Raw genomic sequence first — 13,495 nt, 5'->3', positions numbered from 1 at the left:
CAATTGTTATATGCATTTATATCTTTAGAATCACACTATATCAGCTTTTGTAAATTTAGGTAGTGTTTGCCTCAATCGTAAAATGTATTCACATGCTTAATGTTCATTGTTTTGTTAAAACTTCGTTTTATCTACAATTTTACTAATAGCTTCTGTGATATTATAGTAAGTAATATGGCATCAGTGTTACTGTAATTTTCATGGAGGTTGTTAGAATAGCTGGCGTAAGCATGACGTCACAAAATTGAAGGCAAGGAAATGTTAGCAACGGGACGTCATTTTTATCATGGCCGCCATACAGCATGCGGGTAAGACTACGAAACGTATTGTTAAATAAAATTACACTGAATTTGGAAGCAAATATCAATGTCAGAAAAGTGTTAAAGTGTTTGGGGCATAAAATAGCTAGGAAACTTCCAGTGATCTTCCAGGTTTTACAATGTATACATCTGTGTTATACATATTTTCATGTACACATTTACACGTATTTAGATTTTAATAAATTTTTAAAAGTGATTTGCAGTCCTTGTGATTTTACTTTATACTATATAGAAAAGATTTTGAGTATCAAGAGACTCACAAAAAGTTCAATGTAGAATAATTAACATGCAAACAACGCCGATTAGAATGCAAACAAAGTCCGCTTATGGCAGCGACCATGATACGAGGTGACGTTTCACGGCTTCATTCATATTTTAAGTTTGATATCTACATTTATAAATCATTCCACTCCAGCGCCACATTTAAACGACAAAAAAATTCCATTCAAATATACTTTGATAAATTGCACAGTTGTATATTTTCTCCTTTGACGTAAGGTCTGTGGCAAACCACGAAACAAGTTTGATTTATGGTTATTTGACGCTTTCGGTGCTTTAAGTTGGAGTTTGCTAGTGGCGTCATCGATGTGTCGAAATCAGAGAAGCGGTGCAGTAGATCGTGTGTACCTTGAAAGACAGAACCTGGGTCTGTTTCATCCGAGTGAAAGTCACTTAGTGACAGGCGCCTGGGCAAAAGCCTCATCCTGAATTTAACATCGTTTCCACCGCGCATAACTTTTCTTTGACCTAACGTAGTTGTAAAACCGAGCTGAGGGTAAGATCTCAGTGCATTGGATTGAATAGTCTTCGTATATCATCTTTCAAGTAGTCACTCTGTCAAGCAAAGTCGGTTAAGAGAATCAGCAAACTGGCATGGATATTGTGTGCATGGTCTTAGAGATCTAAATATGGTAATAACAGGTGAAAACAGTTTCCGAATAGGATCGAAGGGTGGAGCTGGCTGGTTCAGGAGTAACGCCGTCCAATACGAAACCTGGAAGGCAAGCAACGAATTTCTAGCAAATCAGGCACAGATTGGGTGGGCTTTGTTAAACTGCGGAGGTGAGTTAAAAACTGAGTAGACAAGTAGCCACTAGATAGCGACACAGTTGTACAATTTACTAAAGTAATGGAAGAAATATTTACGGTAATGCCTACTAGATGGCGACACAATTGCTAAGATTTAAGTTACTCTTAGACATAGAAATAATAAGATAACAAAAACGTAAAAAGATCCAGGACTCAGAAAATTATAGGGCTAAAACAACATTGAGCAGATTAAATAAAATGTGAAACAATTTTGAATATAAAATTTAAATTGAAAAATACATCGAGTTTATTAACTTTTTAAATGGAGCAAGACTGCCCCTGGTCTTTTCCTGTTTGCTCTATCTTGAATATTGTAGTCCATAACAGGAATTGAGACGTTATTAACTTTTTCAATATTACGAAAGAATTTTTTGGCAATTTTTCAATGCATATGCTGATTTTATTAACCTCTAGTTCTCTATGAATTGCCTCATTTCGTATGAACCATTGGCAGTTTGCCATTTGTCTTAGGGTGACATTCTGCATCTGTTGAATTTTTAGCATTCTCCTATCACAAATATACCCCCAGACAGGACAGACGTATGTAATGATGGGACGCAAAATGGATTTATACACTAAAACTTTATTGTCTACCCATAAACCAGAATAATTTCGGGAAATTAGGGGAGTTGAGTAAAGCTTTAGTACCCCGAAATTTATTTAAGGTATATGTAAAGTGTGGGGCCATTGTGAGTTTTTGGTCTAAAATAACACCAAGGTATTTGACCTGCTTGGCCCAGGGAATATTTTGGTTGTACATATTCAGAGTGGCATTCAAATCAATATTGACTTTTTGCGTGAAGTAAACAGCCTCGGACTTCTCCACGTTTGTTTTAATTTTCCATTTCACCATCCAGAACCCTAGCGCATGGAAGTGTTCCTGTAATGTTTGAACTACTGCGGCCATAGACGCGTTTTGATGGAGTATTACAGTGTCGTCTGCGTATAATGCTAGTGTAGTGATGGGGTGGTGTGGAATGTCGTTTGTATAAATTGAAAAAAGGGTAGGTGAGAGTAAGCTCCCTTGAGGCAAGCCTTGCAAGGGTTTCGCTGCGTGTAGAGTATGCTTGTTTATAACGAACGACAAATTTTCTATCATACAGATAGGAATTAATGATGTTTATGATGTAATCTGGGAAGCCCAGAGTGATTAATTTGTATGTGAGACCCTTTCATCCGAGTGGAATTCTCCACCACTAGCGCAAAAGAGTTCCTGTGCATTAGGTTCATGGTTTCCGACTCTTTCAAATTTGCGAGCGTTGATTGGTTCTCGAGATCGCTACACACTCCACTCCTAAGCATTTCTGATGTGAGGAGATTCGAGTGGTCGTTGTGAAATGAGCCTGTGTTGTTGGCTAGGTTGTGAACGCAGCATTAATGGAATTGATCGTTTTGGTTTGACGGTTATGGCTGCGGTATGTGAACGTGCTCTGTTGGTCCGTTGATGCATGGTGGAGCGTGGTTGAGATAAAGAACATCTATGTAAAGAAGGAAAGGTTCCATACACGTAATGTAAACCAGTTTGTTATTACGCCACTGGAAAGCGGAAGGAAAATTTTCCAAGGAATTTGGCGACAGAACTTGGCGGCGAGAATTTCCCCCTCCCCCATGTGTATAGGGAGTTGAGGAACACGTGCTAAGAAGAAACGTTCTCTGACAAAATGTTTTTTCTTTGACGTTTCGCGATAATTTAAACTCGGATTTTTGTACTCTTTTTGTCAAAATAACTAATCCATTAATTAGTTTACTTGCGAGAAAATTTTTTTTCTTTTCCTTTAAAGTTTAAAGAAATTTAAAACGATGTTCGTTTTATGAACTGTTGATAAATGTGACCTTCGAACTTCGACGCCGGCTTCGAGCTTTCGCGTTTTGGCGACAGATACTTCGCGCATGCGCAGTGTTTCCCTCTACTTTGGAAAGGAGCCATTCCTGTTGAGGAGAAGTTTTCCTTCTTAACAATACATATTCTTTGGTTAAGAAATCCCAGTCTGTTAGCGCTTGTGTTGACGTTAGGCTGTGGAGTGGAGCGTGTGTGATGCATTTCGTCATTTGCCCTCAGTGCGCAAATGTTCGTGTAGTTCTCCGGGTCGCAACTGTGGAGATCATGTATGAAAATTTGATTTATGGTTCGCCGTTATTCAACCGTTTCGGTGTTTTAAGTGCGGCTTTGTTCATGGCCGTATTTCGTCATTTGCCCTCAGTGCGGAAATGTGCGTATAGTTCACCGGGTCCTTAATTGTGAAGATCATGTATAAAAAGTTGATTTATGGATCGCCGTTGTTCAACCGTTTCGGTGTTTTAAGTTGGGCTTTGCTTATCGATCGGTCAAAATCAAAAATGCGGTGCAAGGGACCGCTTTGTCCTTGAAGAACAGAACTTAGGTCTGTTTCATAGGAGCAGAATTCTTTACCACTAGCACAAAAGAACTCTCATACGTTAGGTTTAAGAATGCCGACTCTTTCAAATTTCCGAGCACTGAGTGGCTCTCGAGATTGCTACAGGTTTATTGTCATGTAACAGGTTTTAAATTTAATAAAAAATCGTTCGGCATTTCCGAAATCATTAAAACTATTTAGATATTGAAATATAGGAAAGGGTTTTTAAAAAACATAAGAAATTGTTTGATATATTTGTTGTTTGGCTTATCGCCGAAAATCACCTAAAATGTTAGAAAATATTTCGGAAATTTCCTCTACCATAAAGTGCTTTCCTAGTTTTTAGGAATGCACAGCTCTCTGAACATACGCTTTATATATGAGTTTCCATGATAGCTTGCATTTTAAGACTAAACATATGTTAACAGAATTATATATTTGTCGAAAAATAACTGACATGCCACGCAATTTTTTTAAGAAAAGGCATCTTTATTAATTGTAAGAGCGAAGACCAAATGCTATTTAAAAATGCTGATATAAATGTTATCAAAATCATTTTCAGGTTTAAACCTTTTATGTCGTTTTTCTATAGACAGCGATTTCAAATTTGTAGATCAGGAACTTGCTAAATGAAATAAAGAATAAATAAATAAAGAACAACTGGCAAACATTAAGTGAATAAACGGATTTCGTTTAACACTTCCTCGGAGTCGTGGACCATTTCATTCATCCATTGGGACATTTCCTTAAATTAATTTCAACTTATTCGTAGCAGTTCAAGCAAATGGATAAATTAAAAGCGGTTTCAGTTCATTTTAAGATATTTTATAATAATGTTTCGAAGTGTTTTGTTGAAAATACAGCAAAAAGATTTGAGATGTGTAACACAAAAATGTTCGATAATAAGTTCTGAAATTCACCTGCTTGGAAGCATCCGGGTGTCGAGCACACGTCATTGCACCATGGAACATTTTTGAAGAAAGATGGTACCTGATATATATGCGCTGACTTGCTAACTAATGCTCCTAAATCTAGAAAAGAATATTGTCGTTATTGTTGAGTAAAACGATGACAATCTGTGTACAAATGTTGATAATGAAATGGGTACTATACTGGAGTAATATAGTATAACGTTCTGTGTCATAAATAACGGAGAAAGTTAAGAAAAGTCTCTTATTCTCAAACTATTACCTGAGTGATCATTCGAAAGCAATGAATCCCTGCAAAATAGCGGCTGGTTTGTGTTGCAAGTTTCTGTTATTTCTGTTATTTATCTCGTATAATGCTGTGAATCGTTTGCTAATGAATTTTCCAAACTCTTGAAACTGTTAGAAAAAACTTTTGATACTGTTAGATATAAATACAATGTTCTCCTTGTCATTCCATTTATCCTTCTGTTAGTTACAAAATTGCTGGGTTCCTTCACAAGTTCAATTTCTCTGAAATTAGTAACATTCGATTTTGGATTCTTAAAGATTCCGTCTGTGATTTTATTTCTCCGAGAATTTAAAGCACCTCTTTGTTTCTCGAGGAATTTACAGCATTCAGCGGCGTGTCCCTGTATATTGAGGCTGTTTTTCTTTCCATAAATTTAAATCTTACTTTGACATGTTACTTAAAGTCTGATTAAATAAATCATGAACAAAGTTACCCGCTTTCTAAGTTAAACGAAGATCTCCTAGAATAACCAGCTTAACATGAATGAAATCAGCCAGTCGCTTTCTGAAACAAATCCAAGCAAATCATGTGACAAACTTTTGATGAAGATTATAAGGAATTTGGAAAACTGACTGAATTAAAAAGGCCTTAAACTTTCACATTTAGAGATCGCATATTTCAGATTCTAAAGGGAGGTATAAACAAAGGTTTGGGTGTTAATCATAGATTATTATTCAACTAAATTTTAGGTTCCTTAGATCCAGAGAAATGTTATTTATAATGCTTCTTCAGTTCGTCAATTATATTTCGACGAAAACTTATATAACCGCAGAAATTTACATCTTTAGTTATTAACTCTTCGGCTGTTGCAAAATTAAGAAATTCTCTTTCCCCAAATATGAGTGATATCTGTCAGCAGTAAATTTGTATTGCAAGCTTTGTTCGTTTGCGCCCTCTGCGTTGCGTAACTGAAATGCGAACTGAGCTCGTTGATGATCATCGAAAGGTTAACAATAATTCGCTACCAACGCTGTTTAAAATTCTAGCACCTTAGGATATCATGTTTCATTTGTTCTCATTCGTTTTCTTTTTGTTGCGCATATACGCATATTGATTTTCCTTATTGTTAGAAAATGTATATACTAATTTATTAAAGTTATTAATTAAATATTAAAGTTATTAATTAATTAAATACATAGGATTTATGCTGAAATCACCCAAAAAACTCACAATAATAATAATAATCCCATAATATGATGGAATATGTAAGGGATCAAATTAGTATACCGAGATAATTGGATTAAAAAGGCTAAAAGAAAAAATACTCAATCAACGCATATGCCAAGTAGACCAGGCACAAAAAAAAAATAAATAAATAAAAATAAATAAATAAATAAATCTCAAAGGTTTCAGATTGTAAATTACGTCTAAAGGGACGTTTTCCTAACGTTTCGCTTTCTGTGTTACCTTTATTTATTAAATATCACGTTCTTCGCACTTAAACCATAAAATTCAGTTCAAGAGCAAATATCGCAAAATAGTTTTAAATTGAGTATATCTTTAGAATTCCGATACATAGTCTCGCGCACTGGAGATTAAAATGTTTTTTCCTGTGCAACGTTGCCATTGCTCGCTTTGAGGTCCTTTAGTTTGTTAATCAAATATCCGCTAAAGTTTTACAAAATATGAAATCGATAATAAAACATTTTCCAGATTTCAAATTTGGGCTTCTACATGCCCATATTCGTAAGAGAATTACGTCATTCAAAATTCGATGGCTCTAGGTACCGTTGCTTTATCACAATGCGAGAAATATACATACATTTATGCAGATTTTTCATTATTTAATTACTTCAAATATAATGCAGGACTCTTAACATTTCGTGGCAACAGTTTGAAAAGTGAATCGGACATTTATAGTGAACCAACTAAAATAATAGTTTTTCAGGGCAAATTGACAAAGAAAGAAATCACTTAATGTGATCATCAAGTTGGTTAATATATAGTATTATGCAATGATTTTTTAAAAACTAAACTAAAATCATCAAATGTTGCCAAAGTCGCCAAAGAAAGTAAATCATAAATTTGCCATAATATCACCAAACAGGTGATTAAGCCGACAAACAGCTTGGCTTTGACTTTAGGCAACCATTTAAAAGTAGGCGAAAAAGCAGTTTGAGTTTGGCTTAGAGTTTGGATAAATCTGTGGATTTCGAGGACGATCAGACACATGTCCGATAAGGAAGTAAAAACCAATGTATTTTTTAAAAAAATTCTTAAAATATTTTTTTATTAAATGCAGATTTTAAATTTTACTTTATTTAAAATCTTTTAACGATAAGTACTTTTTTAAAATTTGAAATTAGATTATTTGATTTTAAATATTGAAAGTAAGAAATCTGATATTCGAGAAAAATTTAGGATTTGTCCCATCTCTAATTTATCATTCGTGCTATCAACTTCATTATATACCTTTGAGTCGTAAAAACTTCGTTACTCAGCTTCAACAATCATTAAGCATAACCAATAAACACAAAAATACAGATTCCAAATGTGTACTCTCGTCAAAAAAAAGGGGGGGAACAATTCTATATCTTTCGTTCTACTGGGCCAGTTCACGAAAACTGTCCTACTGAACAGTTCACCTGAGTTTTTCAAGTTTCGAAATCTGTATTAGATTTTCATACAGCATTGTTTTAACATAGGAATTTTGAGAAAAACTCAGACTTTTTCTGAAATGATGTACCAATTTTTTCCATATTTCAATTATACAACTGAAATTATGTATAAATATTAAATTTTATAAAATTTGATTAGAATCTTAGCGAATAATTTGAAATTAATCTAGGCGCACTTTCTTCAGTTTGCGCCAAGAATACTTTACTTGGCGAATTTCTAAATTTTTAGTAACCTATTTTCATTTGCCTTTCATTGTGCACGAGCGGAAAAAAAGGAGCATCGTTTATTTTTTCAAATAATTTTAGCCAAGTTCGTAAACCATATGTGGCATTATTATCACTTATAACATATACTCTAAATTTCAATATCAATTCCCATATCTTGGGAAATTTTGAATGAAAACTCCAATTTTTTGCAGGTATGCCTATAAATGCATCTTCTTTAAGTTTATGACAAAAATTTTATAGATTATGATTCAAAACCATTTTCGAAATATTTATAAAATTTACCAAATATAGCAATTTTCAAAAGAAACCAGAAAACACCTGCGAAATTTATTTGTATTGAATCTAAATTTCGAATTTTGTGAAAAGGAATCAAGTAATTTTAATATAAAACGAGATATAATTAAATATATATCAAATTCAATTAACAACTGAGGAGATAAATCTTGAGATCTATTTTTTTTTAAACTACACTAGTGAGATTTTTACAAATGTTGACACTTAAATATAATTTGAGTCGTAGAAAGAATCAAAATGTAGAAAAAACATTTGTGTGCCATTTCAGAAAAAGTTCGATTTTCTGTTAAAATATGTATGTTAGAACAACGCTATATATAAATCTAATATTCATCCAAATTCGTGCTTTCAAGATATACAAAGCGCAAATTAAATTTCGTCAATAGGCCCAAAAGTAGAGTAGAAGATATGGAAATGTCCCCCCTTTATTTTTTGTGTATGTGCAGAGCATATGTTTATTTCGTGGGCTTCTCAACTTAAAACGGATACTAAAACCTTATTATATTTTAAATTCCTACTCATTTTTTGTCAAAACTTTGATCAGACGCTTACGTGTAAAAGAAGTTGAAATATGAATTTGAAGTATGCTTCAATTATATCCGAATGCTGAACTGAGCATCATCTGTATATTAGCAGGATATTTTTGCTCTCTGAAGTTAGGGAACGGTGCTATTAGTCTCCTATAAAATGCATATGTAGGTGGCACTAGCATTGGTTTTTTATATAAAAACCAATGATATTCTAAGGATGAATCTGCCTAATTTTAAATCTCAAACTGGTCTGCACAACTGTTGTATGTTAAATTTAAATTATTTCATATTTGTGTCCTACATTCGTTCTAAATTTCGGTGTTATCCCCTTTCATACATGGTATTTGAAAGGAGTTAGCGCCCAGCCAAGCATGAAACGGAGGACTGAAAATCAGACCCCCCCCCCGCAAAGTAATTTCGTGCGCTAAGCAACTTACAGAATTTAAAGTTTCAAACGAACATATCAAAACAGAATGTAACAGAGATCGGAGATTATCACTTTGCATAAAAGTTTACGACGATGCACCCTTTGTTTGTTGTCTCATGTGTCCCTAGCGCTATCAGTTGTGAAGTCTTAAAATCTGTACGGAAGCCCTGTACTAATAAGTATGGAGACCCAGGAAAGAATACAGGAAAGTAAATTAAGCATTTCTCGTAGCTCCTAAATGTAGCGGTAGTTCACATAAGTCTTAGCAATTTGCAATTTGCGATAGCAGTTTCACATAAGTCTTGCGAGAGCAATTTGCAGTTATAAGTAGCACTTCACACAAATAAAACAGAAATTCAGTAAACACTTATAAAACGAGGACAAAAAATGTAAAAATCAGACAGCTTTCAGATCTTATATGACGCCCAAAGGGGCGGTTTTTCCTTTACACATGCATACACGTTTCGAAAGCATTTGGGCTAACGAAGCTTTGGAAGTACAAAAAACAACATATTTTTACAATACCCGATTGACAGTCTCGCGCGCTGGAGGAAAAAATATTTTACTCCCCACAATGTGCTACCACTGCTCATTTTGAAATCGCTGACAATGTTAATCAAAAAATTAGTTAAATTTTCACAAAATATGAAATAGACAATAAAACAAATTTCAAATTCGGGCTTCCAGGTGCTCATATTTGGCTGGAGAACTACGTTATTTAAAATTTGATGGCTCTGGGTACCGTCGTTTTTTCACAATACAAGAAACATATGTACATTCAATGCAGATTCTTCATTATTTAATTTCTTTAAATGCAACACAGGGCGATAATATTTGGTTACAACAATTTAAAATTTATACAGCCAATTATAGCGATTCCACTGAAAATGCCATTTCAATACTAATATCTTATCTAAGCTAACGTCATTTTGAGCTAAAAATGATATATACAAGTCCCATTTCCATTTTTCGTTCTCAATGGGGTGGGGGGGCAAACGTCAGGTTCAGATGAGAGAAAATATTACATTCACTCCTGCACTAAATATGCTGCAATTAATTACGTTGTAGAAAATTAAGATAAATTTTAATTCATTATTAAAAATAAGAGAGAAACGTATATACAAATCCAGACAATTTATTCACGAGTTCACTTAGGATCGCACTCTAGGCGTTCCTCTCTTTTGGAGAGTCTTCAATTTGTCCGCTCAGTTATAGAGTAGAGCCGTGACCTTCGAGAGGGAGAAGGCCATGACACTTAATAAACATGGCGGAGCTTTCCGTCCGATGTTATCGTCGGAAAGTCATCTGAATTTTTAAATTTTCGTCGGAAATATAACTTTATCATGTTGCTTAGTTAATTAAAATAGCTGAAAGAAAGGAGGCTTTATATACATACACACTTTTAAAACTTATTACAGATATTTTAATTAAAATAGCTGAAAGAAAGGAGGCTTTATATACATACACACTTTTAAAACTTATTACAGATATTTTAATTAACTTTGTGCATAAATATAATTGAAAGAACCGAGAAACAAACGAACATTTTACAAAAATTTAAACGCTGATTGAAAATTGCCAATGTAATGATAAATTGAGAAGGGGTTCTTAAGATAATAATTAATATTTTACCTAAGCTCAAGTATTAAATTATTCGCGTTTCAGAGCAAAATATATAACCATCAACTTCTATATCTCCAGCGTATGTAAAGGAAATACTTTGACATATTTAGTATTTGTGGCAATATTTTAAAAAACACATAAACTATGCAGTGTTTGAAAGTTACCAGAAAAAAGTAACAGAACTATTTATTCGATTTAATAAAAAATCATTTACTGTTTTTTAAATAGCAAGCTGTTAAAAGTACAATAATTAGTAGCAATGCTGATGATTTTTAACATCATTTCTTTCGATCATATGTAAATATATTTATATACACTAAATTTAGACAATGGCAGATTCTCACGGTCATTTTATTCATTTTTTCAAATCTATAACATTCCTTTGGGTACTTTTCCTTGGATACTGCGCAGAAATGATTTGAATAATATGCACAATAGTAAGAACTGCACATTTAAATCTGCTCTTCATTAAATAGCACACAACAAAAAGTTTTTTCCCAATTATCTTGAATTTTTATGCTATCACAAGCATGTACAAAAATCAATGAAAATGGAATGTATTAAAATGTAATAATTAAAAACCATAGCTTGCAACATTCGTATTCATACCAACAGATATACTACAAATTCCAAGAGAAAAATAACAGAACTGCAATTTGCAGTTAAATGTAAAATTTAATGTTTTTAAAAATTATATGATTAAAAATGCAATAATTATGGATTGCAATATTTAGTAGTAATGCGGATGTTTCTTAGCACCATTTCTTTCAATCATATACATATTTTTAGCTTCTAAATTTTAGGATAATGGGAATTATGATTATCATGTATATGTTTTTTATTGCTAGTTGTGTATGTTGTTTGTTATGTTTGTTTGTTAGTTTATTTCATTTCAAATATGAATGTTGGAAGGCTTTTTTGTTATAAGATTTAGGTATGTTTCTTGTATGAAATATTTTTATCACATTTATTAGCTAATTTATATAGCATTTCATTTACATTCGCTGGAGATATAGAAGTTGATGGTTATATATTTTGCTCTGAAACGCGAATAAATTAATACTTGAGCTTAGGTAAAATATTAATTATTATCTTAAGAACCCCTTCCCAATTTATCATGACAGTGGTAATTTTCAATCAGCGTTTAAATCTTTGTAAAATGTTCGTTTGTTTTCCGGTTCTTTCAATTATATTTATGCACAAAGTTAATTAAAATATCTGTAAAAAGCTTAAAAAGTGTGTATGTATATAACGCCTCCTTTCTTTCAGCTATTTTAATTAACTAAGCAACATGATAAAGTTATATTTCCGACGAAAATTTAAAAATTCAGACGACTTTCCGACGATAACGTCGGACGGAAAGCTCCGCCATGTTTATTAAGTGTCATGGCCTTCTCTCTCTCGAAGGTCACGGTAGAGCAGAGTACGAGAAAATTTAAGGAGTGCTTTCCGCGTCTGAACTATACCAGTTTACTTTATGATGAATATTTCGTGCTCATTTGTGAAGCTGCTCAATGATCAAGTTATAATTTCCAATATTTCAAACTATTTCATGGGAATGTGTGCCGCAGTTCTTGTAAAATTTCTATTCAAAAATTTCAGTGTTGACAAGTTTGAGTTTGAGGTAGGTGTGAATGACTGAGTTATGTAAAACAGAATATAGATTACTGTTTGCCATCATTTAGCGATAGTTTTATTTCCATACTGTACTTTTAAAACAAAAATGACCTTAAATTTGAAATTTATGTGCTTACAACAAGGATCCTAATCATATTGATTTAACACAGTTTCATAATGTTCTCCATTGACTTCAGTGTATACAACTATTAGAATTTCTTAATATATATTTGGTATCATAGTCACGATGGCAAAGTACATAAATAGCCATGTTTCGAAATATTCCTAATACATTCGTATAAAAGGAATAATTCTAATTTATACAAGTAATAGTTTTATACTTATTTACTTACGGGATATTAACGTACACCGTGCACAAAAAAAAAAAAAAGGCAATACTTTATCTTCCGTTCTACTGGACCGATTATCGAAATTTAACTTGAGTTTTCGATGTCTCGAAAGCGCGACTTAGGATATATATTACTTTTATATATAGCATTATTTTAACATAGTTTTTTGACACAAAATTGGAGCTTTTCTGAAATAACGTACCAATTTGTTTCCAGATTTCGATTCTAGGACTCAAATTACGCCTAGATATTAATTTTGTAATTTTTGGTGTGAAATTTATGGAGAAATTTAAAAATTTATCTTGGCGCATTTTTTTTTTTTTTCAGTTTGCGCCAAGAACTTGGTGACCTTCTTACTTTATAGCAACCTATTCTCACTTCCTTTTTTGTCATTGCACGCAAGCTGGGAAAGGTTTACAAATAATTTTAACAAAGTGCGTAAACCACATTTGACGTTATTATCGCTTTTAACAAATATGCCAAATTTCAAAACGCGCCAATATGTAAATTTCACGGAAAAAAATTCGTCTTAAGAAATTTCGAATAAAAAACGCTAACTTCTGGCAGGTATGCTTAGAAATACATCTACTAAATGATGATGGTAAAAATTTTATAGGTCATAATTCAAATTTTTTTTCGAAAAATTTATCAGATTTATTTAAAAGTGCAAATTTTAATAAATCATAAAAATGGGCGAATTTTATTTGGAATGAACCTAAATTTTGAAAAAGAATCTATTAAGTTTAATTAAAAAAAGAGATATCAATAAATATATAACAAATTCAACTAACATGGAACAGCTAAAA

The 13,495-nt window shown here is 32.8% G+C and overlaps 1 protein-coding gene and 1 long non-coding RNA gene across 3 annotated transcripts in view; both read right to left on the bottom strand.

Moving 5' to 3' along the window:
• Positions 1-13,495, bottom strand: part of LOC146994200 (uncharacterized) — a 395,818-nt gene that overhangs the window by 193,801 nt on the left and 188,522 nt on the right. The window lies entirely within an intron of this gene.
• Positions 1-13,495, bottom strand: part of LOC118204208 (neprilysin-2-like) — a 93,202-nt gene that overhangs the window by 79,007 nt on the left and 700 nt on the right. For both annotated transcript variants that reach the window (XM_085826470.1, XM_085826471.1), the window contains exon 2: positions 4,705-4,815. In XM_085826470.1, the coding sequence (XP_085682596.1) occupies positions 4,705-4,815 (111 nt within the window). The remainder of the gene's footprint in view (positions 1-4,704; positions 4,816-13,495) is intronic.

The sequence above is a fragment of the Stegodyphus dumicola genome, chromosome 11 (genome assembly GCF_044657685.1).
Source record: "Stegodyphus dumicola isolate Sdum_Otavi_A_Nest chromosome 11, ASM4465768v1".
NCBI lineage: Eukaryota > Metazoa > Arthropoda > Arachnida > Araneae > Eresidae > Stegodyphus > Stegodyphus dumicola.
Note: the sequence above shows the minus strand (reverse complement) of the source record. Positions and strands in the feature narration are given on the sequence as shown.